The sequence below is a fragment of the Panulirus ornatus genome, chromosome 29 (genome assembly GCF_036320965.1).
Source record: "Panulirus ornatus isolate Po-2019 chromosome 29, ASM3632096v1, whole genome shotgun sequence".
NCBI lineage: Eukaryota > Metazoa > Arthropoda > Malacostraca > Decapoda > Palinuridae > Panulirus > Panulirus ornatus.
In genome coordinates this window covers 24505781-24533740 of record NC_092252.1, presented here as the reverse complement: position 1 = coordinate 24533740, position 27960 = coordinate 24505781, and the positions used below count along the sequence as shown (strand labels likewise).

Here is a 27960-nt window from a genome sequence, read left to right as displayed (position 1 = left end):
GAAGGTTTGTTGAATGTGTTTGATGATAGAGTGGCAGATATAGGGTGTTTTGGTCGAGGTGGTGTGCAAAGTGAGAGGGTTAGGGAAAATGATTTGGTAAAAAGAGAAGAGGTAGTGAAAGCTTTGCGGAAGATGAAAGCCGGCAAGGCAGCAGGTTTGGATGGTATTGCAGTGGAATTTATTAAAAAAGGGGGTGACTGTATTGTTGACTGGTTGGTAAGGTTATTTAATGTATGTATGACTCATGGTGAGGTGCCTGAGGATTGGCGGAATGCGTGCATAGTGCCATTGTACAAAGGCAAAGGGGATAAGGGTGAGTGCTCAAATTACAGAGGTATAAGTTTGTTGAGTATTCCTGGTAAATTATATGGGAGGGTATTGATTGAGAGGGTGAAGGCATGTACAGAGCATCAGATTGGGGAAGAGCAGTGTGGTTTCAGAAGTGGTAGTGGATGTGTAGATCAGGTGTTTGCTTTGAAGAATGTATGTGAGAAATACTTAGAAAAGCAAATGGAGTTGTATGTAGCATTTATGGATCTGGAGAAGGCATATGATAGAGTTGATAGAATTGCTCTGTGGAAGGTATTAAGAATATATGGTGTGGGAGGAAAGTTGTTAGAAGCAGTGGAAAGTTTTTATCGAGGATGTAAGGCATGTGTACGTGTAGGAAGAGAGGAAAGTGATTGGTTCTCAGTGAATGTAGGTTTGCGGCAAGGGTGTGTGATGTCTCCATGGTTGTTTAATTTGTTTATGGATGGGGTTGTTAGGGAGGTAAATGCAAGAGTTTTGGAAAGAGGGGCAAGTATGAAGTCAGTTGGGGATGAGAGAGCTTGGGAAGTGAGTCAGTTGTTGTTCGCTGATGATACAGCGCTGGTGGCTGATTCATGTGAGAAACTGCGGAAGCTGGTGACTGAGTTTGGTAAAGTGTGTGGAAGAAGAAAGTTAAGAGTAAATTTGAATAAGAGCAAGGTTATTAGGTACAGTAGGGTTGAGGGTCAAGTCAATTGGGAGGTGAGTTTGAATGGAGAAAAACTGAAGGAAGTGAAGTGTTTTAGATATCTGGGAGTGGATCTGGCAGCGGATGAAACCATGGAAGCGGAAGTGGATCATAGGGTGGGGGAGGGGGCGAAAATTCTGGGGGCCTTGAAGAATGTGTGGAAGTCGAGAACATTATCTCGGAAAGCAAAAATGGGTATGTTTGAAGGAACAGTGGTTCCAACAATGTTGTATGGTTGCGAGGCGTGGGCTATGGATAGAGTTGTGCGCAGGAGGATGGATGTGCTGGAAATGAGATGTTTGAGGACAATGTGTGGTGTGAGGTGGTTTGATCGAGTGAGTAACGTAAGGGTAAGAGAGATGTGTGGAAATAAAAAGAGCGTGGTTGAGAGAGCAGAAGAGGGTGTTTTGAAGTGGTTTGGGCACATGGAGAGGATGAGTGAGGAAAGATTGACCAAGAGGATATATGTGTCGGAGGTGGAGGGAGCAAGGAGAAGAGGGAGACCAAATTGGAGGTGGAAAGATGGAGTGAAAAAGATTTTGTGTGATCGGGGCCTGAACATGCAGGAGGGTGAAAGGAGGGCAAGGAATAGAGTGAATTGGAGCGATGTGGTATACCGGGGTTGACGTGCTGTCAGTGGATTGAATCAAGGCATGTGAAGCGTCTGGGGTAAACCGTGGAAAGTTGTGTAGGTATGTATATTTGCGTGTGTGGACGTATGTATATACATGTGTATGGGGGTGGGTTGGGCCATTTCTTTCGTCTGTTTCCTTGCGCTACCTCGCAAACGCGGGAGACAGCGACAAAGTATAAAAAAAAAAAAGAACATACAAAGCTCCAACAGCCAGGATCGAACCTGGGACCCCTTGTGCAAGAGGCAGGCATGCTAACCGCTAGGCTAAGGGACTGTATAATAGGAAACAACTATTCGAAATACTAAGTACTCGAATACCCTTCGTCTCACAATGGTGAGCAACGGGGTCTATCGGTTGTTTCCGAGCAGAACACATAGCCAGCTGATAGCGTTTTACCGAACCTGACTGTACAACGCGGAGTTATATGAATACGAATAAAGTGTATATGAACGCGCACCTTCATAGAACATACAAAGCTCCAACAGCCAGGATCGATCCTGGGACCCCTTGTGCAAGAATATCGGTTGTTTCCGAACAGAACACATAGCCAGCTGATAGCGTTTTACCGAACCTGATAGACCCCGTTGCTCACCATTGTGAGACGAAGGGTATTCGAGTACTTAGTATTTCGAATAGTTGTTTCCTATTATACAGTCCCTTAGCCTAGCGGTTAGCATGCCTGCCTCTTGCACAAGGGGTCCCAGGTTCGATCCTGGCTGTTGGAGCTTTGTATGTTCTATGAAGGTGCGCGTTCATATACACTTTATTCGTATGTGTATATATATATATATATATATATATATATATATATATATATATATATATATATATATATATATATATCCCACGCATGCCTCACGTGTCGTAGAAAGCGACTAAAGGGGACGGGAGCGGGGGGCTGGAAACCCTCCCCTCCTTGAATCTTATTTCTAAGAGGGGAAACAGAAGAAGGAGTAACGCGGGGAGTGCTCATCCTCCTCGAAGGCTCAGAGAAGGAGGCCAGGTGAGGATATTCCCTCAAAGGCCCAGTCCTCTGTTCTTAACGCTACCTTGCTAATGCGGGAAATGGCGAATAGTTTGAAAGAAAGAAAATATATATATATATATATATATATATATATATATATATATATATATATATATATATATATATATATATATATATATATATATTCATATGTTAGTTAGGGTTAGTAGTGAGAGGACAAGAGCAAGGGAACGAGTAGGACTACTCCTGAAACAGGAGTAGTGGGAGTATGTGATAGAGTGTAAGAAAGTAAACTCTAGATTGATATGGGTAAAACTGAAAGTGGATGGACAGAGATGGGTCACTATTGGTGCATATGCACCTGGGCATAAGAAGAAAGATCATGAGAGGCAAGTGTTTTGGAAGCAGCTGAGTGAGTGTCTTAGTAGTTTTGATGCACGAGACCGGGTTACAGTGATGGGTGATTTGAATGCAAAGATGAGTAATGTGGCAGTTGAGGGAATAACTGGTGTACATGGAGTGTTCAGTGTTGTAAATGGAAATGGTGAAGAGCTTGTAGATTTATGTGCTGAAAAAGGACTGGGGATTGGGAATACCTGATTTAAAAAGAGAGATATACATAAGTATACGTATGTAAGTAGGAGAGATGGCCAGAGAGCGTTATTAGATTACGTGTTAATTGATAGGCTCGCGAAAGAGACTTTTGGATGTTAATGTGCTGAGAGGTGCAACTGGAGTGATGTCTGATCATTATCTTGTGGAGGCGAAGGTGAAGATTTCTAGAGGTTTTCAGAAAAGAAGAGAGAGTGTTGGGGTCAAAAGAGTGGTGAGAGTAAGTGAGCTTGGGAAGGAGACCTGTGTGAGGAAGTACCAGGAGAGACTGAGTACAGAATGGAAAAAGGTGAGAACAAAGAGCGTAAGGGGAGTGGGGAAGGAATGGGATGTATTTAGGGAAGCAGTGATGGCTTGCGCAAAAGATGCTTGTGGCATGAGAAGTGTGGGAGGTGGGCAGATTAGAAAGGGTAGTGAGTGGTGGGATGAAGAGGTAAGATTATTAGTGAAAGAGAAGAGAGAGGCATTTGGACGATTTTTGTAGGGAAATAATGCAAATGAGTGCGAGATGTATAAAAGAAAGAGGCAGGAGGTCAAGAGAAAGGTGCATGAGATGAAAAAGAGGGCAAATGAGAGTTGGGGTGAGAGATTATCATTAAATTTTAGGGAGAATAAAAAGATGTTTTGGAAGGAGGTAAATAAAGTGCATAATACAAGGGAATCAATGGGAACTTTAGTGAAAGGGGCTAATGGGGAAGTGATAACAAGTAATGGTGATGTGAGAAGGAGATGGAGTGAGTATTTTGAAGGTTTGTTGAATGTGTTTGATGATAGAGTGGCAGATATAGGGTGTTTTGGTCGAGGTGGCGTGCAAAATGAGAGGGTTAGGGAAAATTATTTGGTAAACAAGGAAGAGGTAGTAAAAGCTTTGCGGAAGATGAAAGCCGGCTAGGCAGCGGGTTTGGATTGTATTTCAGTGGAATTTATCGAAAAAGGGGGTGACTGTATTGTTGACTGGTTAGTAAGGTTATTCAATGTATGTATGACTCATGGTGAGGTGCCTAAGGATTGGCGGAATGCTTGCATAGTGCCATTTACAAAGGCAAAGGGGATAAGAGTGAGTGCTCAAATTACAGAGGTTTAGGTTTGTTGAGTATTCTTTGGAAAGTATATGGTAGGGTGTTGATTCAGAGGGTGAAGGCATGTACAGAGCATCAGATTGGGGAAGAGCAGTGTGGTTTCATAAGTGGTAGAGGATGTGTGGATCAGGTGTTTGCTTTGAAAAATGTATGTGAGAAATACTTAGAAAAGCAAATGGATTTGTATGTAGCATTCATGGGTCTGGAGAAGGCATATGATAGAGTTGATAGAGATGCTCTGTGGAAGATATGAAGAATGTATGGTGTGGGAGGCAAATTGTTAGAAGCAGTGAAAAGGTTTTATTTAAGATGTAAGGCATGTGTACGTGTAGGAAGAGAGGAAAGTGATTGGTTCTCAGTGAATGTAATTGCGGCAGGGGTGTGTGATGTCTCCATGGTTGTTTAATTTATTTATGGATGGGGTTGTTAGGGACGTGAATGCAAGAGTTTTGGAGAAGGGGGTAAGTATGCAGTCTGTTGTGGATGAGAGATCCTGAGAAGTGAGTCAGTTGTTGTTCGCTGATGATACAGCGCTGGTGGCTGATTCATGTGAGAAACTGCAGAAGCTGGTGACTGAGTTTGGTAAAGTGTGTGAAAGAAGAAAGTTAAGAGGAAATGTGAATAAGAGCAAGGTTATTAGGTACAGTAGGGTTGAGGGCCAAGTCAATTGGGAGGTGAGTTTGAATGGAGAAAAACTGGAGGAAGTTAAGTGTTTTAGATATCTGGGAGTGGATCTGGCAGCGGATGGAACCATGGAAGCGGAAGTGGATCATAGGGTGGGGAGGGGGCGAAAATTCTGGGGGCCTTGAAGAATGTGTGGAAGTCGAGAACATTATCTCGGAAAGCAAAAATGAGTATGTTTGAAGGAATAGTGGTTCCAACAATGTTGTATGGTTGCGAGGCGTGGGCTATGGATAGAGTTGTGCGCAGGAGGATGGATGTGCTGGAAATGAGATGTTTGAGGACAATGTGTGGTGTGAGGTGGTTTGGCCGAGTAAGTAACGTAAGGGTAAGAGAGATGTGTGGAAATAAAAAGAGCGTGGTTGAGAGAGCAGAAGAGGGTGTTTTGAAATGGTTTGGGCACATGGAGAGAATGAGTGAGGAAAGATTGACCAAGAGGATATATGTGTCGGAGGTGGAGGGAACGAGGAGAAGAGGGAGACCAAATTGGAGGTGGAAAGATGGAGTGAAAAAGATTTTGTGTGATCGGGGCCTGAACATGCAGGAGGGTGAAAGGAGGGCAAGGAATAGAGTGAAGTGGAGCGATGTGGTATACCGGGGTTGACGTGCTGTCAGTGGATTGAATCGGGGCATGTGAAGCGTCTGGGGTAAACCATGGAAAGCTGTGTAGGTATGTATATTTTGCGTGTGTGGACGTATGTATATACATGTGTATGGGGGTGGGTTGGGCCATTTCTTTCGTCTGTTTCCTTGCGCTACCTCGCAAACGCGGGAGACAGCGACGAAGCAAAAAAAAAAAAAAAATAAAAAAAAATAAAATATATATATATATATATATATATATATATATATATATATATATATATATATATATATATATATATATATATATATATATATATATATATATATATATATATATATATATATATATATATATATATATATATATGTATATATATATATATATATATATATATATATATATATATATATATATATATATATATATATATATATATATATATATATATATAGGATTGGCGGAATGCATGCATAGTGCCATTATGCAAAGGCAAAGGGGATAAGAGTGAGTGCTCAAATTACAGAGGTATAAGTTTGTTGAGTATTCCTGGTAAATTATATGAGAGGGTATCGATTGAGAGGGTGAAGGCATGTACAGAGCATCAGATTGGGGAAGAGCAGTGTGGTTTCAGAAGTGGTAGAGGATGTGTGGATCAGGTGTTTGCTTTGAAGAATGTATGTGAGAAATACTTAGAAAAGCAAATGGATTTGTACGTAGCATTTATGGATCTGGAGAAGGCATATGATAGAGTTGATAGAGATGCTCTGTGGAAGGTATTAAGAATATATGGTGTGGGAGGCAAGTTGTTAGAAGCAGTGAAAAGTTTTTATCGAGGATGTAAGGCATGTGTACGTGTAGGAAGAGAGGAAAGTGATTGGTTCTCAGTGAATGTAGGTTTGCGGCAGGGGTGTGTGATGTCTCCATGGTTGTTTAATTTGTTTATGTATGGGGTTGTTAGGGAGGTAAATGCAAGAGTTTTGGAAAGAGGGGCAAGTATGAAGTCTGTTGTGGATGAGAGAGCTTGGGAAGTGAGTCAGTTGTTGTTCGCTGATGATACAGCGTTGGTGGCTGATTCATGTGAGAAACTGCAGAAGCTGGTGACTGAGTTTGGTAAAGTGTGTGAAAGAAGAAAGTTAAGAGTAAATGTGAATAAGAGCAAGGTTATTAGGTACAGTAGGGTTGAGGGTCAAGTCAATTGGGAGGTAAGTTTGAATGGAGAAAAACTGGAGGAAGTAAAGTGTTTTAGATATCTGGGAGTGGATCTGGCAGCGGATGGAACCATGGAAGCGGAAGTGAATCATAGGGTGGGGGAGGGGGCGAAAATCCTGGGAGCCTTGAAGAATGTGTGGAAGGCGAGAACATTATCTTGGAAAGCAAAAATGGGTATGTTTGAAGGAATAGTGGTTCCAACAATGTTGTATGGTTGCGAGGCGTGGGCTATGGATAGAGTTGTGCGCAGGAGGGTGGATGTGCTGGAAATGAGATGTTTGAGGACAATGTGTGATGTGAGGTGGTTTGATCGAGTAAGTAATGTAAGGGTAAGAGAGATGTGTGGAAATAAAAAGAGCATGGTTGAGAGAGCAGAAGCGGCTGTTTTGAAATGGTATGGTCACATGGAGAGAATGAGTGAGGAAAGATTGACCAAGAGGATATATGTGTCGGAGGTGGAGGGAACGAGGAGAAGTGGGAGACCAAACTGGAGGTGGAAAGATGGAGTGAAAAAGATTTTGTGTGATCGGGGCCTGAACATGCAGGAGGGTGAAAGGAGGGCAAGGAATAGAGTGAATTGGATCGATGTGGTATACCGGGGTTGACGTGCTGTCAGTGGATTGAATCAGGGCATGTGAAGCGTCTGGGGTAAACCATGGAAAGTTGTGTGGGGCCTGGATGCGGAAAGGGAGCTGTGGTTTCGGGCATTATTGCATGACAGCTTGAGACTGAGTGTGAACGAATGGGGCCTTTGTTGTCTTTTCCTAGTGCTACCTCGCACACATGAGGGGGGAGGGGGATGGTATTCCATGTGTGGCGAGGTGGCGATGGGAATGAATAAACGCAGACAGTGTGAATTGTGTGCATGGGTATATATGTATGTGTCTGTGTGTGTATATATATGCGTACATTGAGATGTATAGGTATGTATATTTGCGTGTGTGGACGTGTATGTATATACATTGTGAATGGGGGTGGGTTGGGCCATTTCTTTCTTCTGTTTCCTTGCGCTACCTCGCAAACGCGGGAGACAGCGACAAAGCAAAATAAATAAAATAAAATGAACATATGATATATATATATATATATATATATATATATATATATATATATATATATATATATATATATATATATATATATATATATAACTTTAACTTGACCCTTACGGCATCAGACCCAAGATCATCCTTTACTAAATCTTGCTGCTCACACCCTCAACACCACTGGCCTTGCAGGTCGGGTCAAATGTAGTTTAATTAAGTCCGCGTTAGCCCGATCATTGTTAAGTCCGCGTTAGCCCGATCATTGTTAAGTCCGCGTTAGCCCGATCATTGTTAGGAATCATAAATGAAAAAGCTAAACAAAAAAATGTACCAGTCCTCCATATAGAGGAAGACACAGTGATCCTATCATTCATAACAAAGTGAAGTGGGAGTTTTGATTTCTTATCATTATTATCATTGTCTCATTACTATTTTCATCGTTATAATAGAAAATGTACCTTTCATGGAAGAGACATATACACGTTGTATAAGCTAATGAAAATCATGATTTTCCTTTTCTACTTACCTTTCATGTTGCTCCATTGTATTAAGGGCATTTTTGACCTCATCCACCACACTGACGTCACCTCCTGCACCAGGGTCATCAGCATCAACGGGTGAATCACCAGCATCTCGCCATCAGATGGATGACAGGTTCCTGCAACACAGCAATCATTAGAGATGCATCATTAACCTATAGATGATCTTGGTGGCATTACACACACACACACACACACACACACACACACACGCACGTTACATGGTTTACTGAATAAATCCTAAGAGGTGTAAATATGAGAATGGAAGAGGACCTCGATATGAATATTAACCAGTAGATTACAAACTGCAGGAAATCTGTGAGCAAGTATCAAAACTGCGTTTTAGAACATGAATAAAAAAAAATCAGCAGAACATTCAGAGTATATTTTCAAAGCTAGAATATGTTTCTCAGAGAAGTCAAAAATGATCAGAGGGTCCAAGACGAAGACAACCTGTTAAGAAAATTAACAGGCCTGAGTTACAGTGAGAGGCTAGAAGTTATAGATTTGTTCAGAATGGCACTGAGAAAAGTGAGTGGTCATTTGACGAAAACAATCTAATTTCTCAGTTTGATGATATACATTCGCCAGCTCATGGAAAGCTGTAAAGATAAGACAAGCAAAGGCTAGAACAAGAAACTAAACAAGAAACTTGGAAAAATTAACAAGAAGTACTTTTAAAGTACAAAAATAGTAGATAAACAGAATAAGCAAAGTGCTGAAAGCTTGCGTTGATGATATGCAGAATTTAAACCGGTGTGATAGAAGAAATCAAACCATATGAGTGTAAAATTCCGTCCACGTACTTAGTTAATGACAAATGGGTGATTACACAAGAGAGGGAACCCTCCTCTTACTCTACAAATGGATAATTATTCTCATCAGAATTAGCTATGTGATGAACCAACCTTAATGTAGATTTTATTCTATGTCAGAAGAGAAGGCGTGAGGAGGTAAACTATATTCTGATCAAAGTCAAAACTATCTCATCACATCGACCATCAGTTGTCAGGCTGTATCTGGTGGCAACCAAACTCTAATATACCCAGCAAAATTTTCAGTTAAATCTACGCGTGCTTTAAATCAACAACAGGAAAAAATACAAGTAAAACAAGACAAAAAAAAAGTTTTCTCATTCTGGAATGACGTTGTAGGATACGTTTTTTGTTATTCCATATCATCTGCAAATGTATGGTTGCAAAATGATGCTCATCATTTTCCCAGATTCCTGGTTATGTATTTTCTATGACTACTTTTTTCTATTTTCGTACTTCATTAAAAAAAAATACGATAATTTTAGCGCTTTTGATACGAAAATTGTGAAATATTTACATATAGTCGTTCGCACGGTGGGTGGCAGCAGCTTTCAGGATGAAGGACAGTGACATTTTGTCTCGCATTCGAAGATTCTATCGTTGGTGTGTCTGTTGTGCACCAGTTGATGATAATTTACTAAAGGCAGCACCTGCAACTCGTGCTACTCACAAAGAGGAACGATGGACAACTTTAGGTGTAGAAAGTAATGATATGGTATGTTTTCTTGATTAGTCTACCAACCATGCCTCTTGCATTAACTGCCATAACCATATATATTGCCGTAAAGTTATTGGGTACATAATTATTTCATCCATTCTGGACAATGGAACTGATGGTCAAAAGTACATATCAAAAGAAAATTACCCACCAAATACCCCGTAATCTCTAGTGTCTTCAAAGATGGGCGTTTCAGGTCCTGCTACTTAAGTTGATTAGACAAGTTTCCCTTTCTAGTTCACATTAAGGTATGAGTCGTTGGCTTATTTTGATAGTTATTGCTAGAAACAGTTATTCCTAAGCTCCAGTTTTACGTAACAGATTTTTGTAGTCATATTACAAATTAGTGTCGCGGAGACGCATTTGACCAAGTTGCAGTAAAACAGGCAATCGGAGACTCAACTACTGAATCATATAATGTAGTATTTTGCAAACTACTTGTTCTCACGTCATCGTTGGAATGTTTTCTAATTCTTATGCGAGAAAAGTTCTTGCAAATACCGAAATTCACATAAATGTTAGTTCTAATGAATTACAGGATCAGTTTTAATTGCCCAGTGAGTATTCAGGTTACGGGAGAGGTCATGTCCGTTAACATGTTAGTAGCCTATGTTTAATTGGGTTAAAAACAGTCAAACCAAGGAACATTACCTAAACCCTAAAAGGGGAACTAGGCTCCCTGTTCTGACATACCTCAAACGTAACCCTGGCCTGTTTTACCTCAACCTGAGGTATCGCAGAGGAATATAAACTCAAGAAAAATGTAGTCAGTAAAATAAAGCTAGACCCACGAATGCCGACAGATCAGCATAATCATAAGAACCATACGAAACTGTCACAAAACCGGAGGATATTCTTGTGGTGGGCAATATAGAGCCATAAGGGGAGTTTTGGAAATATAGATACTCGGTTTTATTACCGTTTCGGACTTAAAGAGAATTTTAGGACAGGTTTGTTAGGTCTAGTTTGGCTAAAATTGTATTTCTTATGGCTTTTTATGTCTTTGAACGATTCTGATCTTCACTTATATTGCAAATTACTACTTCTTATGATTTCTTACACCCAAAACTCGGTTTCCCACCGGGTTTCCCCCTTATCGTTTGATAAAGCGGTTAGGGGGGGGGGGGGATTTCAAAAGGTATTGACTTGCTGTAGAAGGTCAATTATGCAAAACACATCAAAAACCATAAGAAAAACTTAATTTCAACTTCCAAACAAGTGCATGTCCGAGGCGGTAATTTCACCAGATATTCGAAAAACATCTTGATTAACAACCATTATTCTACTTTGAAATCCCATATTACAGGACGTTTGATTTGGAATCAAGGTATGAATATCATTGATAAGATAAAAGTTCTGATAGGAATTTTGAATCAAATGAAAATTGTACATTTATACACAATAATGGTTGATGAGGTAACGACATAACCAAAAGTGATTTGGATTTATAGATGAAAACTGAGTATGATTTTATTGTGTGTCAACATCGAATACTAGGCACAGCAACAACAAATAATTGTAAATAAAAAGAGGCAAAGGGGACTTGAATAAGTAAGGGAATGCTGGGGCAAGTATGTGTCCTGTGGTCATGTTGTTTTGCAGACATGGTTATGAAGTCAACTCTGCTACATACACGCAATTTTAAGAAAAAAAAAAAAAAAAGCAGTTGAATGAAGCTGAAATTATTCTCTCGAGTTATTTGTATAAAGCGCATTGAGCAGAGAGGCACACAGCCTGAGTGATTTCTATAAAACACAATGAACAGAGGCACACAGCCTATTAATATTTTGACCTGCGTTAGAAGTTCAAAGTTATTGAACTAAAATCTCTTACTCTGGCTATCCAGAAATTGTTCGGTTGAGAACTATTCAGACTAACGTTAGTAAGCTGCTAGTTGGAATAATGTTCAGAAACTTAGCTTCCTGCTACGGGGAATAAGTTGTTGCACTTTTCACCATGAACTATGTACTCGTGCTCGTCCCAGATTATTGTTATCACAGTAAATCCATGAATATTAGGTTATGAGTCACATAAGGAAGTTGAGACAAAAGCTAATTTTGATAAACCCAGCACACACACACACACACACACACACTGAGAGTATGAAATGATGTGCTGCTGGTCGTCGTCATCTGGACAGGCTTAAAGGTTGAAACCTAGGTAATTAAAGATTGGTTCAGGCGTAATGTAGTTATTTCTTTCCTTGGTCATATTGCGGGGACAACTAGTGTTTTAAGGCTTTGCTATAAATGCTTTTGAACTTTTTGGTATTGTTCTTTTTAATGTATTGCACGATTAATGATATTAACGAATATGTCAAAGTAATATGCTAATGATTTGCCAGTAACCAGTACTATTTAATCCAAAGTGGAATGATCGACTCTCCAGTAGCAAACCATCGTTCTCTGTCAGACATATTTACTTTGTTATATTTGTTATCTAATTTGCAGTTACAGTAATCGTAACATCTTGCAAGTGAGAGAGAGAGAACAGCAAATTACCTATACATGTTTTGTTGTTACATATGTGCCTTTATGACTGATGTGATTCCCTTGCACCGCTTCACATTAACTACGATCGCTTATCATTTCATCAAATGACCATGACTGGCTGATATTTTTGCACATGCATCCTATGTAATTCAAATTATCAGATGCCTTTTCTTTAATGATTACCTGCAGTATTTCGTTCAGCTATACAAAACTTTGTTATATAGATATGACTTTTATCTCTATAAGGACCCCATCCTCCGTGGAAAGGTCTGTGTTGCCCGGATGTGGGTAGGGAGCTGTGGTTTTGGTGCATTTACACATGACAGGTACAGACTGAGTGTAAACGAATATGTCCTTTTTTGTCTTCCTGGCGCTACCTCGATGACGCAGGGGGTAGCGATGCTGTTTCCTATGGAGCGGGGTGGCGTCGAAAATGGATGAAGGCAGACGAGTATGAGCACGTATATATATGTATGTGTATGTATGTGTATATGCATGTTGATATGTATATGTATGTATGAGTACGTGTATGTATATATGCGTGTATACGAGTGGATGGGTCTTCGTCTGTTTCCCGGCGCTACCTCCCTGACGCGGGAAATGGCGATCAAGTATTCTTATAATAATAATAATAATAATAATAATAATAATAATAATAATAATAATAATGATAATAATGATAATAATAATAATTTCCATATGACGTATATGTGTCCTAAGCTGGAATATGCCACAACATACTGGTCTCCCTTGAGCTGCCACATGGAACTGTTGGGTAGTCCAAATAAATGCAAAAAGAATATGCGGGAGACGTGACAACCATGTAACTTCTTAGAAAGCCACGAAGAAGTTGATATAGAACACCTCTTTAAAATCCGGTGAGAATCTACATCAAGAATATATAATAATCTAAGCTGGAAGTTATGCCAGAAGTATTTACCGGAGGAACAGGAGGAAGCATTTCCACAGCAACAGACTTGTGGACACGTGATACAAGCTTAGCGAAGAAAAGTTTACTTATATGAGAACAATGCAACATAGTACTCCACAAGTGATCTTACGAGCCTGCAAGCCGCAGATGTTGACCATGTTGGTAATAATGATGATAGTGATGATAATGTTGATGAAAACCCCTGAAAATAATGATATCGATGGGGATCATAATGATGGTGATCAGAAACGTGATGGTTTTAGTGACGGTGTAGTTATATATGTATATGACACCATATAAAATACTTCGAAGTTCTAGTATTCATAGAATATATTCACAAAGCCATATACCTTTTATAAAATATTACGGCAGAAGTTCGATAAGACAGTATTGCCAATAGCATACATTGTTCTATCAGCTTTAAAGTAACTCCTTATATATTTGCCAAGTAAATTAACATCTAATTGTGAATAAATATATTACAATATGGCATTCGTTTGTCAAATACAATTCACCATCAACTTCGTTTGATTATCTAATAAACCTTAATCTCTTCTCAACTAAAGTTTACCTTAATCCTTCAAGTGAAAGCAGCATTTCTTCGTCAAAGTAACGCCTTACTTCTTCAGATATACGAAGCCATTGCTGAATAATACTTCTTACTCAAATACAGTAATGAGCCTTATTCTTTCATCGATCATCAGTCTGGACAAATCATATTCAGTGAAGTAAACTGCTGTACTGGGAAAAATCATGGTCTTTTCCTGGTTGCTTGTCAGCCTGAGGATATGTCACCTTGGTTTTCCTTGTCATTTTTTCCTCTGCATTATCCGTAGTTTTCATAAGTATGATTAATTACAGTGTGTAACACTGCACTGTGTGACACTTCACCATGTAAAATATGTAATATGTGGTGTAATTGTTTTAGTGATTCAACAAAATTCTTATACATCCATATGATTAGATGCGCTTTACTTGAAAGTATTATAGAAATATTTAATGCAATTGTCTTCTACATATTGATTGAAAAGTGTGAAATGATAAATCAAAATGAGTTAGATATGATTTACTTTTTACTGGGCATGCATTTCATATTCAAAGGTAGGTTGCGTCAGACGACTTTTTTCTCTCCATTAAGAACGTTGGGTAAATTTCAGATCACTGTAATCAGTCTCTCTGGTTTTATTGGTAAATGCATATACAAAAGAAATCCTGTCCTATGTCTGAGCATGAAATAAGTTTCACATAACATGTTGCGCTCCATCTCTGTATTTACTGTAGGCTCAAGCGCTAGGAAGTTGCGATTTCTATTTTTAAAACTACTAGTTTCATCATATGATTGAGTTTCAAAATAAGAAAATAAAAGTTTGAATTGAAAGATATTTAGATATCTCACAATTTTTTTCGAATTATCATTTTCTTTTTCATTTTGAAACTATTAATATTTTTTTTCTTTTGGTAGTGTTAATAAATCGAGTCTATGTTCCCGGTCTGTACACATTGTGGATTGTCTGATGCGAATCTGGAACCTTATTAAGAAGCAGACATGGCTAATCTAGCGGTTCAAGACTTGAAAACCTTGGTATGTATTGCAAATTGATGTAGCTTTTCCACATCGAGGCAATGCGTTAACTAAATTGTGTAGAATAGGATGTTGGAAATGTACAATGATTTGCCTCGACCAGCTGTCAATGGAAACTCAGGTTACCCAAACAGGTGAATAGTCTTGAGTTGCATGTGTAGCTTTTTCGTTGCAAGTATATGTTGACCTATTTCAAACGAACATCATAATAGATTCGGTTGAGAATTAAGGTTACGATTATTGTTGAAAAGTTGGTTTTTTGACCACATTATTCCCTTTCTCCAAAGACCTCCTCGCTTTTCTTGTTTCTCTTTATATTGATTTAATATTAAGGTCATTAAAATAAAAGTAAGTATTGAGTATGCATAAAGTTAAAGGAGTTAAAGGAACCAGTGAAGACCACAGATAAATTCCCTGTTAGATGATTTCTCTTAATTTACAGTATTCTAGTTGTAATATACCTGAGACACCCAATGATTGAACATTGCAAAAGTCGTGCCAGATGGCAGTAAAAAGGGAAATGGATTCTTCTTTTCACTGGTGGAGCTTTACAGAATGTAAGTATACAGTAATATCTTCACTTTATACAGAATGTAAGTATACCGTAATATCTTCACTTTACAATTTGCTAGTGCATCCCCATCTCGAATATTGTGTTCAGTGTTGGTCATCCTTCTTGATGAAAGACATAGAATGGAGAGAATAAAAAGGAAAGCTGCCAAGATGATTCTTGGCCAAAGAAACAAGTCCTATGTGTGCCAGCTAAATAAATTAAATTTGTTCTTTATTTTCAGACTTGATCGCTGCTTCACGCGTTAAAGAGGTAGCACCAGGAAACAAAGAGACAATTCCCCTCACATACACATATCATCAGCGAACAACAACTGACTCACCTCTCAAGCTCTCTCATCCACAAGAGACTGCTTATTTGCCCCTCTTTCCAAAACTCTTGCATTCACCTCCCTAACAACCCCATCCATAAACAAATTGAGACATCACACACCCCTGCCGCAAACCTACATTCACTGAGAACCAGTCACTTTCCTCTCTTCCTACCCATACACATGCCTTACATCCTTGATAAAAACTTTTCACTGCTTCTAACAACTTGTCTCCCACACCTTATATTCTTAAATACCTTCCACAGAGCATCTCTATCAACTCCATCATATGCCTTCTCCTGATCCATAAATGCTACATACAAATCCATTTGCTTTTCTAAGTATTTCTCACATACATTTTTCAAAGCAAACACCTAATCCACACATCCTCTACCACTTCTGAAACCACACTGCTCTTCCCCAATCTGATGCTCTGTACATGCCTTCACCCTCTCAATCAATACCCTCCCATATAATTTCCCAGGAATACTCAACAAACTTATACCTCTGTAATTTGAGCACTCACTTTTGTCCCCTTTGCCTTTGTACAATGGCACTATGCAAGCATTCTGCCAATCTTCAGGCACCTCACCATGAGTCATACATACATTAAATAACCTTACCAACCAGTCAACAGCACAGTCACCCCCTTTTTTTTATAAATTCCACTGCAGTACCATCCAAACCTGCTGCCTTGCCAGCTTTCATCTTCCTCAAAGCTTTTACTACCTCTTCTGTGTTTACCAAATCATTCTTCCAAACTTATTATATTTGAATAAAGTTGTGTCCCCACAACTATGATAGTTTTCATGAGTGCCTAGAGTAATATTTTTATCTTAATCCTATTTTGATAGTGTAACAATAGAGAATTAAGATGTTTGAATTTCATTTCCCATATTGGAAAGTTGAAGTTTATTTAAATCATTTAGATCTGCCATAATGAAAGATTAATTGCTTACAAAGTGGTTTGGATGATATTGGCATATAAAGTGAATGTGGTGGATGGAGGAGGTATGTGTGCTGTATTCTTTATAAAAATGAATAATGGAATTTTCCAAGTTGATTTGTTTTCTTTTTTTAATCAGGACATCAGCAAATTGACAGCACTTTCGACAGAAGTTATAAGTAGACAGGCCACAATCAACATTGGTACCATTGGCCACGTAGCCCATGGAAAGTCCACTGTTGTTAAGGCTATCTCAGGAGTACAGACTGTCAGATTCAAGAATGAGTTAGAGCGAAACATCACTATCAAATTAGGTAAGACATTTCTGTGTATAGAGTTGAAGAAGTTTGATTTTATTTTTTCAACAACAATTGAATCAGTCATTGTCAGATATCGTATGAGTTGTATCCTTTTCAATAGTTAATGAATGGTCTTCAAAAATGGTGTCAGTTTTAACCATGTAGTTAGTTCTGGTCTAAATAGAGTAGACTAGTTCATATCTAATAAGATTATAAGTATGTTAAATTGGTGACCGGGTATGTACCTCCATTTGATTAACTTACGGTGGATAATACCTTTCTGCTTGGTTGCCATGTTCCCATGGTTGTATGGATCTGACTGGGAATTACAGAAGAGGTTATTACAAGAAAAGTTATTACCCATCATGCCAGTTTTTGAACAGAGAACATGGCAATTTTGATAGGTGTGTTGGGAAATGGGGAGGTAATAACAAGTAGTGGTGAAGTGAGAGGGAGATAGAGTATTTTGAAGGTTTGTTGAATGTGTTTGATGATATAGTGGCAGCTATAGGGTATTTTGGTCGAGCTGGTGTGTGAAGTGAGAGGGTCTGGGAGAATGATTTGGTAAACAGAGGGGAGGTAGTGAAAGCTTTGTGGAAGATGAAAGCCGGCAAGGCGGCAGGTTTGGATGGTATTGCTGTGGAATGTATTAAAGAGGGGGGTTGACTGTGTCGTTGACTGGTTGGTAAGGATATTCAATGTATGTATGGTTCATGGTGAAGTGCCTGAGGATTGACAGAATGCATGCATAGTGCCATTGTACAAAGGCAAACGGGATAAAGGTGACTTCAAATTACAGAGGTATAAGTTTGTTGAGTATTCCTGGGAAATTATATGGGAAGGTATTAATTGAGAGGGTCAAGGCATGTACAGAGCATCAGATTGGGGAAGAGGAGTGTGGTTTCAGAAGTGGTAGAGGATGTGTGGATCAGGTGTTTGCTTTGAAGAATCTATGTGAGAAATACTTAGAAAAATAGACGGATTTGTATGTAGCATTTATGGATCTGGAGAAGGCATGTGATATAGGAGGGTGAAAGGCGTTCAAGGAATAGAGTGAATTGGAACAATGTGGTATACCAGGGTCGACGTGCTGTCAGTGGATTGAACCAGGGCATGTGAAGCATCTGGGGTAAACCATGGAAAGTTTTGTGGGGCCTGGATGTGAAAAGGGAGCTGTGGTTTTGGTGCATTACACATGACAGCGAGAAACTGAGTGTGAGCGAATGTGGCCTTTGTTGTCTTTTCCGAGCGCTACCTCACGCACACGCGAGGAGAGGCGGTGCCATTTCATGTCCAGTGGGGTGGCGGCGTGAGTGGGTGAAGGCAGCATGTATGAATATGTACATGTGTATATATATGTCTTTCTTTTCTTTCATACTATTCACCATTTCCCGAGTTAGCGAGGTAGCGTTAAGAACAGAGGAGTGGGCCTTTGAGGGAATATCCTCAGCTGGCTCCCTTCTCTGTTCCTTCTTTTGGAAAATTACAAAAAAAAAAGAGGGGAGGATTTTCAGCCACCCGTTCCCTCCCCTTTTAGTCGTCTTCTACGACACACAAGGAATGCATGGGAAGTATTCTTTCTCCCCTATGTATACGTTGAAATGTATAGGCATGTATATGTGCTTGTGTGGGCGTTTATGTATATACATGTGCATGTGGATGGGTTGGGCCATTCTTTCGTCTGTTTCCTTGTGTTATCTCGCTAACGCAGGAGACAGCGACAAATTATGATAAGAAAAATAAGTTTTGGGAAATGGCTACTGTTATATCTAAATTAGATGGTGGTGGTATAACATTCAGTATTATTTTAATGTGTGTATTTAATGAGTAGAGTATATGTAGGCTCACATGTTAAAGAAGCATACAGTTATGTACGTGAAAACAACATTAGCACTTTCTGTCCATGTATGTAAGGACAGTGTATGGACAAGGAAAACATTTTTGTACTTATTTGTATATGTGTACTGTAGTGTACACTTATGATCTCACATGCCTGAGTCAGTCATACAGTTCAAGGAGTGTCATGTTGCCCTCATATATAAGTGCAGTTCTGTGGAGCCATTCTGAAATACATGGAGTAGGGGAGAAAGAATACTTCCCATGCATTCCTCACGTGTCGTTGAAGGGGACTAAAGGGACGGGAGCGGGGGGCTAGAAACCCTCCCCTCCTTGTATTCTAACTTTCTAAGTGGGGAAAAAGAAGAAGGAGTCACACGGGGAGTGCTCATACTCCTCAAAGGCTCAGATTGGGGTGTCTAAATGCGTATGGATGTAACCAAGATCAGAAAAAAGGAAAGATAGGTAGTATGTGAGGAGAGGAACCTGGATGTTTTGGCTCTGAGGGAAACGAAGCTCAAGGGTAAAGGGGAAGAGTGGTTTGGGAATGTCTTGGGCGTAAAGCCAGGGGTTCGTGAAAGGACAAGAGCAAGGGAAGGAGTAGCACTACTCCTCAAACAGGAGTGGTGGGAGTATGTGATAGAGTGTAAGAAAGTAAACTATAGATTGATATGGGTAAAACTGAAAGTTGATGGAGAGAGATGGGTGATTATTGGTGCATATGCACCTGGGCATGAGAAGAAAGATCATGAGAGGCAAGTGTTTTGGAAGCAGCTGAATGAGTGTGTTAGTAGTTTTGATGCACGAGACCGGGTTATAGTGATGGGTGATTTGAATGCAAAGGTGAGTAATGTGGCAGTTGAGGGAATAATTGGTGCACATGGGGTGTTCAGTGTTGTAAATGGAAATGGTGAAGAGCTTGTAGATTTATGTGCTGAAAAAGGACTGGTGATTGGGAATACCTGGTTTATAAAGAGAGATATATATAAGTATACGTATGTAAGTAGGAGAGAGGGCCAGTGAGCGTTATTAGATTACATGTTAATTGATAGGCACGTGAGAGAGACTTCTGGATGTTAATGTGCTAAGAGGTGCAACTGGAGGGATGTCTAATCATTATCTTGTGGAGGCAAAGGTGAAGATTTGTAGAGCTTTTCAGAAAGGAAGAGAGAATGTTGGGGTGAAGAGAGTGGTGAGAGTAAGTGAGCTTGGGAGGGAGACTTGTGTGAGGAAGTACCATGAGAGACTGAGTACAGAATGGGAAAAGGTGAGAACAAAGGAGGTAAGGGGAGTGGGGGAGGAATGGGATGTATTTAGGGAGGCAGTGATGGCTTGTGCAAAAGATGCCTGTGGCATGAGAAGTGTGGGAGCTGGGCAGATTAGAAAGGGTAGTGATTGGTGGGATGAGGAAGTAAGATTATTAGTGAGAGAGAAGAGAGAGGCATTTGGACGATGTTTGCAGGGAAATAATGCAGATATGTATAAAAGATAAAGGCAGGAGGTCAAGAGAAAGATGCAAGAGGCAAACTAGAGGGCAAATGAGAGTTGGGGTGAGAGAGTATCATTAAATTTTAGGGAGAATAAAAAAAGATGTTTTGGAAGTAGGTAAATAAAGTGCGTAAGACAAGAGAACGATTGGGATCATCAGTGAAGGGGGCTAATGGGAAGGTGATAACAAGTAGTGGTGATGTGAGGAGATGGAGTGAGTGTTTTGAAGGTTTGTTGAATGTGTTCGATGATAGAGTGGTAGATATAGGGTGTTTTGGTCGAGGTGGTGTGCAAAGTGAGAGGGTTAGGGAGAATGATTTGGTAAACAGAAGAGGTAGTAAAAGCTTTGTGGAAGATGAAAGCCGGCAAGGCAGCGGGTTTGGATGGTATTGCTGTGGAATTTATTAAAAAAGGGGTGAATGTATTGTTGACTGGTTGGTAAGGTTATTTAATGTATGTATGACTCATGGTGAGGTGCCTGAGGACTAGCAGAATGCTTACATAGTGCCATTGTACAAAGGCAAAGGGGATAAAAGTGAGTGCTCAAACTACAGAGGTATAAGTTTGTTGAGTATTCCTGGTAAATTTTATGGGAGGGTATTGATTGAGAGGGTGAAGGCATGTACAGAGCATCAGATTGGGGAAGAGCAGTGTGGTTTCAGAAGTGGTAGAGGATGTGTGGATCAGGTGTTTGCTTTGAAAAATGTATGTGAGAAATTCTTAGAAAATCAAATGAATTTGTATGTAGCATTTATGGATCTGGAGAAGGCATATGATAGAGTTGATAGAGATGCTCTGTGGAAGGTATTAAGAATATAAGGTGTTGGAGGTAAGTTGTTAGAAGCAGTGAAAAGTTTTTATCAAGGATGTAAGGCATGTGTATGTGTAGGAAGAGAAGAAAGTGATTGGTTCTCAGTGAATGTTGGTTTGCGTTAGGGGTGTGTGATGTCTCCATGGTTGTTTAATCTGTTTATGGATCGGGTTGTTAGGGAGGTGAATGCAAGAGTTTTGGAAAGAGGGGCAAGTGTGCAGTCTGTTGTGGTTGAGAGAGCTTGGGAAGTGAGTCAGTTGTTGTTTGCTGATGATGCAGCGCTGGTGGCTGATTCGGGTGAGAAACTGCAGAAGCTGGTGAGTGAGTTTGGTAAAGTGTGTGAAAGAAGAATGGAGAGAGTAAATGTGAATAAGAGCAAGGTTATTAGCTACAGTAGGGTTGAGGGACAAGTCAGTTGGGAGGTGAGTTTGAATGGAGAAAAGCTGGAGGAAGTGAAGTGTTTTAGATATGTGGGAGTGGATTTGGCGACAGATGGAACCTTGGAAGCGGAAGTGAATCATGGGGTGGGGGAGGGGGCGAAAATTCTGGGAGCGTTGAAAAATGTGTGGAAGTTGAGAACGTTATCATGGAAAGCAAAAATGGGCATGTTTGAAGGAATAGTGGTTCCAACAATGTTATATGGTTGCGAAGCGTGGGCTATAAATAGAGTTGTGCAGAGGAGGGTGGATGTGCTGGAAATGAGATGTTTGAGGACTGTATATGGTGTGAGGTGGTTTGATCAGGTAAGTAATGAAAGGGTAAGAGAGATGTGTGGTTATAAAAAGAGTGTGGTTGAGAGAGCAGAAGAAGGTGTTTTGGAATGGTTTGCTTTCATGGAGAGAATGAGTGAGGAAAGATTTACCAAGAGGATATGTGTCAGAGGTGGAGAGAACGAGGAGAAGTGAGAGACCAAATTGGAGATGGGAGGATTGAGTGAAAAAGATTTTGAGTGATTGGGGCCTGAACATGTAGGAGGGTGAAAGGTATGCAAGGAATTGAGTGAATTGGAACAATGTGGTATACTGGGGTCGACATGATGTCAGTGGATTGAACCAGGGCATGTGAAGCATCTGGGGTAAACCATGGAAAGTTTTGTGGGACCTGGATGTGAAAAGGGAGCTGTGGTTTTGGTGCATTATAAATGACAGCTAGAGACTGAGTGTGAATGAATGTGGCCTTTGTTGACTTTTCCTAGCGCTACCTCGCGCACATACGGGGGGAGGGGGTTGTCATTTCATTTGTGGCTGTGTGGCGATGGGAATGGATAAGGGCAGACAGTATGAATTATGTACATGTGTATATATATATGTCTGTGTGTGTGTATATATATATATATTTTTTTTTTTTTTTTTTTTTTTTTTTTTTTATACTTTGTCGCTGTCTCCCGCGTTTGCGAGGTAGCGCAAGGAAACAGACGAAAGAAATGGCCCAACCCCCCCCCCCATACACATGTACATACACACGTCCACACACGCAAATATACATACCTACACAGCTTTCCATGGTTTACCCCAGACGCTTCACATGCCTTGATTCAATCCACTGACAGCACGTCAAACCCTGTATACCACATCGCTCCAATTCACTCTATTCCTTGCCCTCCTTTCACCCTCCTGCATGTTCAGGCCCCGATCACACAAAATCTTTTTCACTCCATCTTTCCACCTCCAATTTGGTCTCCCTCTTCTCCTCGTTCCCTCCACCTCCGACACATATATCCTCTTGGTCAATCTTTCCTCACTCATTCTCTCCATGTGCCCAAACCATTTCAAAACACCCTCTTCTGCTCTCTCAACCACGCTCTTTTTATTTCCACACATCTCTCTTACCCTTACGTTACTTACTCGATCAAACCACCTCACACCACACATTGTCCTCAAACATCTCATTTCCAGCACATCCATCCTCCTGCGCACAACTCTATCCATAGCCCATGCCTCGCAACCATACAACATTGTTGGAACCACTATTCCTTCAAACATACCCATTTTTGCTTTCCGAGATAATGTTCTCGACTTCCACACATTTTTCAAGGCTCCCAAAATTTTCGCCCCCTCCCCCACCCTATGATCCACTTCCGCTTCCATGGTTCCATCCGCTGACAGATCCACTCCCAGATATCTAAAACACTTCACTTCCTCCAGTTTTTCTCCATTCAAACTCACCTCCCAATTGACTTGACCCTCAACCCTACTGTACCTAATAACCTTGCTCTTATTCACATTTACTCTTAACTTTCTTCTTCCACACACTTTACCAAACTCAGTCACTCAGTATATATATATATATATATATATATATATATATATATATATATATATATATATATATATATATATTTTTTTTTTTTTTTTTTTTTTTTAAACTATTCGCCATTTCCCGCATTAGCGAGGTAGCGTTAAGAACAGAGGAATGGGCCTTTGAGGGAATATCCTTACCTGGCCCCGTTCTCTGTTCCTTTTGGAAAATTAAAAAAAAATAATGAGAAGGGAGGATTTCCAGCCCCCCGCTCCCTCCCCTTTTAGTCGCCTTCTACGACACGCAGGGAATACGTGGGAAGTATTCTTAATCCCCTATCCCCAGGGATATATATATATATATATATATATATATATATATATATATATATATATATATATATATATATATATATCCCTGGGGATAGGGGATTAAGAATACTTCCCACGTATTCCCTGCGTGTCGTAGAAGGCGACTAAAAGGGGAGGGAGCGGGGGGCTGGAAATCCTCCCCTCTCGTTTTTTTTTTTAGATTTTCCAAAAGAAGGAACAGAGGGGGCCAGTTGAGGATATTCCAAAAAACGCCCAGTCCTCTGTTCTTAGCGCTTCCTCGCTAACGCGGGAAATGGCGAATAGTTTAAAAAAAAAAAAAAAGATATATATATATATATATATATATATATATATATATATATATATATATATATATATATATATATATACGTTGAGATGAATAGGCATGTATATGTGCTGTGTGTGGCCGTGCATGTATATACATATGTATGCAGGTGGGTTGGGCCATTCTTTTGTCTGTTTCCTTGCGCTACCTCGCTAACGCGGGAGACAGCGGCAAAGTATAATAAATAAATAGAAGTGTAGATTATTAAATATTTGTATAAAGATATAGATGGTACCTATAGTTAAGGATAAATGAATTTGCATCATGAACCTTGTCTCCACCTTGCACCACACCTCCTTCACCTCCACCTCAGTTATCTGCTTTTCTGAAAGTCTTTCTCCTGCTGATTGTATTGCTTTCCAGCTTGCAGCCTTTTCTAATCTTGCTTTTTAATGTAACTTTTGAAGAATTTAGAATTCCTTCTTTGTGGGTTTGTGTCCTGTAAGCATTTTTCTGGGTTTGTTTCTTTCCTTGCCTTTTCCTTGCTTCTTTCAAAAAACTTTTTGTTCTCATAAATTGACTACCATCACCATCAGGTTGATGGCAGTGATCCAAGAATTATATGGAGGCATGTTGGTACTGGCCCTGACATTGAGCAGATTGATGACATTGTCATAGGTGTAGAGTAGGTAATTGCCCAAGGGATGGGCCTGTGTATGAGTGAACTGGTCTCTACCACTGGATGACTGGTGATTGGCAGTCACTTCACATGAAGCCATTGGGTTAAAGGATCCCAGTTCCCAGTAGATTTGAGGATTGTCTAATGGGACACTGCCTAGGAGAGAAACTTTTTTCATTCTTCAAAATGTATATCTTGCATTCCACTGTGGAAGGGTGCTGCACCAAGAATAATCTTGCAAACTAGGGAATTGCTCACCTGAAATTATGCATGTCACCCATTTGAATTGAGTTATTGTTTGATAATGAAAGGATGGAGTACCTCCCTAAAAACACAACAGAGTTGATCCAGCCCATGGATCAAGATCTGATTGCGACCGTTAAAGCATAATGCCTGGAGAGGATTTTTCACTAATTCATGAAAATAATCAGCCAGTTTTGCTTAAACTTGAATATCTTGAAAGCTATGCACAATGTTGCCAAGGTAGGGAAGGAATTCTAAGTATCATCTATGAAATGTGTGTATAGGAAAATGTTGCACGAATGTGTCCATATTGATCATGGATTTGCATGTCCAGGAAATATCCCAGAAATTTGCAGAAGCATCATGGCCCTTGCTCTTCAAGACTGCATCTATTCTTGATAGTGATTGTTCTGTAGTTTGAATAATTTGAGCTGCTGGGTGAATCTGGATGTCCATCTTTTGCAGATATCTTTCCAATAATAAATGAATAAAAATTACTGATTATCAGAATGATTTAATGATAGCTTTACTGATTTTCAATTATATGATTATGAATATAATTACAGACTGATCAGACTTGTCTTTTCAGGTTATGCCAATGCTAAAATATACAAATGTGATAATCCCAAGTGTCCGAGGCCAGCATGTTTCATCTCTGCTAGTTCTTACAAAGATGATGCCTTCCCATGTGCCAAATCCAACTGCTCAGGAAAGTAAGGTCTTAATTTAATGTTGGTTGCTCTCTCTTTTGCTTCCCTCATCCATGAGCTTCCATGTATATTTAATTCTCAGGTTTTCCCTTTAAACTTTTTGTTTTTTCTTTTAGTCTGTGAAAATGGGTCTCTAGCAGGGATATGTGATTGCACCATGGCTGTTTGATTTTTTTATGGATTAGGTGATGATTGAGGTAAATACAAGGGTATTGGAGAGAGAGGCATGTATGCAGAGTGTAGGAGGTAATGGGGCCTGGGAAGTGAGTCATTTGTTATTTGATAATGACACAGTATTGATGGTAGATTTGAGTGAGAAACTGCAGGAGTTGGTTTCTGAGTTTTGAAGATTGCATGGAAGGAGAAAGTTGAGAGTAATTGTGAATAAAAGCAAAGTTATTAGGTATAGGAATGCAGAGGGACAGGATAGTTAGGGTGTGAGTTTGAATGGAGGGATTTGAAGGATGAGCAGTGTATTTTAGACACTTAGGAGTGTACATGGCAGCTAATGGGACCATGGAAGAGGAAGTTAATCATAAGGGTATGAGGGATGTGAAGGTTCTGAGAACATTAAGGAATGTGTGGAGAGATGGTTATCTGCAAGGGCAGAAATGGATATTTGTGAAAGTATAGTAGTCTTAATGAACAATAGATGAGTGGAATAGGCTATGGATGAGTTTGTGTGGAGAAGGGAGGATGTATTGAAAGTGTTTAAGGACTATGCAGCTTGAGGTAGTCTGCTCAAGTAAATAATAAAAAGGCGAGAGAGAGATATAGTAATAAGGGATTGATTCATCCTTGAATGGAGTACTGCTCTCACATTTGGGGTGGTTCTAGTTCTGCACCCTTACATGACAGAAGAGAGTCAAAAGCAATCCACCTTATAAACGGTCCCAGGCTAACTTCCAGACTTGACCTTCTTTCCCAATGCTGCGATGTTGCTTCACTTTCCCTCCCTCTTCTGTAGGTATTACTTTGGTTTTTGCTCCTGAGAGCTGGCTGCTTGTGTGCCCGCACCACTAGCTAGACCACACACTACTCAGCAAGCTGCTGCGTCTCATGATTATTGTGTGGCCATCAGCAACTCAAGGGTGGGCTGTTTTGATGCTTCTTTCTCTGTACATAGAAGCTTTGGAACACTGTACCTTCTCATGTCTTTCCCAATATTTATGACCTGGCACATTTCAAGACAGGTTTTTCACTTTCTCTCAAAAATTCATGAATATTTCCCCTTGTCTTTTCTTTTTCCATTTCATATTTCTCTTCTTATTTCAATTAAGGCCCAGTCTTGATGTGGACTTTTGTCTGTGACTAGAGCCTTCAACTTGGAAAAAAAAAAAATTAGTTAAGAGTGCTGAAATGGTTTAGATATGTTGAGAGAATGAATGAGGATAGAACATTGACAAAATGGATAAATAGGATATATGTGTCAGAAATGAAAGGGAGAAGGAAAAGGGGTAGACCAAATTTGAGATGGAAGGATAAGGTGAAAAGTATTTTGAGTGGTTGGGATGGGAAAATTCAGGAGGTTGAAATGCATGCACTGGATAGAGTGAATTGGAACAATGTGGTATATAGAGTTTTTAATGGACTCAACCACAGAATGAAATGTGGGGCTTGGTTGTGGATAGGAGGCTGTGGTTTTGGTGCATTGCACATGACATAGAGAATGATTGTAAGCTGATGAGGCCTTTCTTTGTCTGTTTCTGGCACTGGCTAGCTAATGTAGGAAATTATGTTTTATTTCCCATACCATCCCATCCTTAAACAATTTAAACACACAGGACCTGAGGTTGCTGCAGACTGCAGTGTTCCTTTCAGTTTGCATGCCACCCCCCTCTTCAATTACAATTTGTCCATGCAGCTGATAAGTACACTCTGTAATTTAACAATTGCTTGTTCCCTTTGCCTTTAAACAATGGTCCTTTTTATGCAACCTGCCAGTCATTAGGCACCTCACCATAATCTACACACATTTTAAATGTCCTAACTAACCAGCAACAATACAGTCATCCCCCTTTCTTGAGATATTAAACTGCATTACAAATCCACTCCAGCTGCCTTGCCATGTTTTTTCTTATGCAAGGCTTTCACCATTTCTTATTTCACCAAATCACTTGCCATACCTCCCTCACCTTGTGTATTTCTGCAACATGGTATTTGCCACCATGTCATCAAACACATTCAGTGATCTTTCAGAGTTATCATTCCATCTCTTCATCTGTTTGTTGCCATTTTCTTTATTTGCCCGCTTCACTGATGTTCCCATTTGTTAACAGTGAAGAAATTTTTTTTTATCTG

The 27960-nt window shown here is 39.8% G+C and overlaps 2 protein-coding genes across 3 annotated transcripts in view; one reads left to right on the top strand and one right to left on the bottom strand.

Annotated features, from left to right (window-relative positions):
* LOC139758207 (protein O-linked-mannose beta-1,2-N-acetylglucosaminyltransferase 1-like) overlaps positions 1–13486 on the bottom strand; it is a 221241-nt gene extending 207755 nt beyond the window's left edge. Inside the window, exons 1-2 of the mRNA XM_071679450.1 lie at positions 13459–13486; positions 8360–8491 (exon numbers count right to left, since the gene is read on the bottom strand). Of these exons, the coding sequence (XP_071535551.1) occupies positions 8360–8491; positions 13459–13486 (160 nt within the window). The remainder of the gene's footprint in view (positions 1–8359; positions 8492–13458) is intronic.
* A 1268-nt stretch (positions 13487–14754) lies between these two features.
* The window catches only part of LOC139758193 (eukaryotic translation initiation factor 2 subunit 3-like), a 64070-nt gene continuing 50864 nt past the window's right edge, over positions 14755–27960 (top strand). For both annotated transcript variants that reach the window (XM_071679424.1, XM_071679425.1), the window contains exons 1-3: positions 14755–14910; positions 16877–17051; positions 25539–25662. In XM_071679424.1, coding sequence (XP_071535525.1) covers positions 14875–14910; positions 16877–17051; positions 25539–25662 — 335 coding nt within the window. In that variant the 5' untranslated portion in view covers positions 14755–14874. The remainder of the gene's footprint in view (positions 14911–16876; positions 17052–25538; positions 25663–27960) is intronic.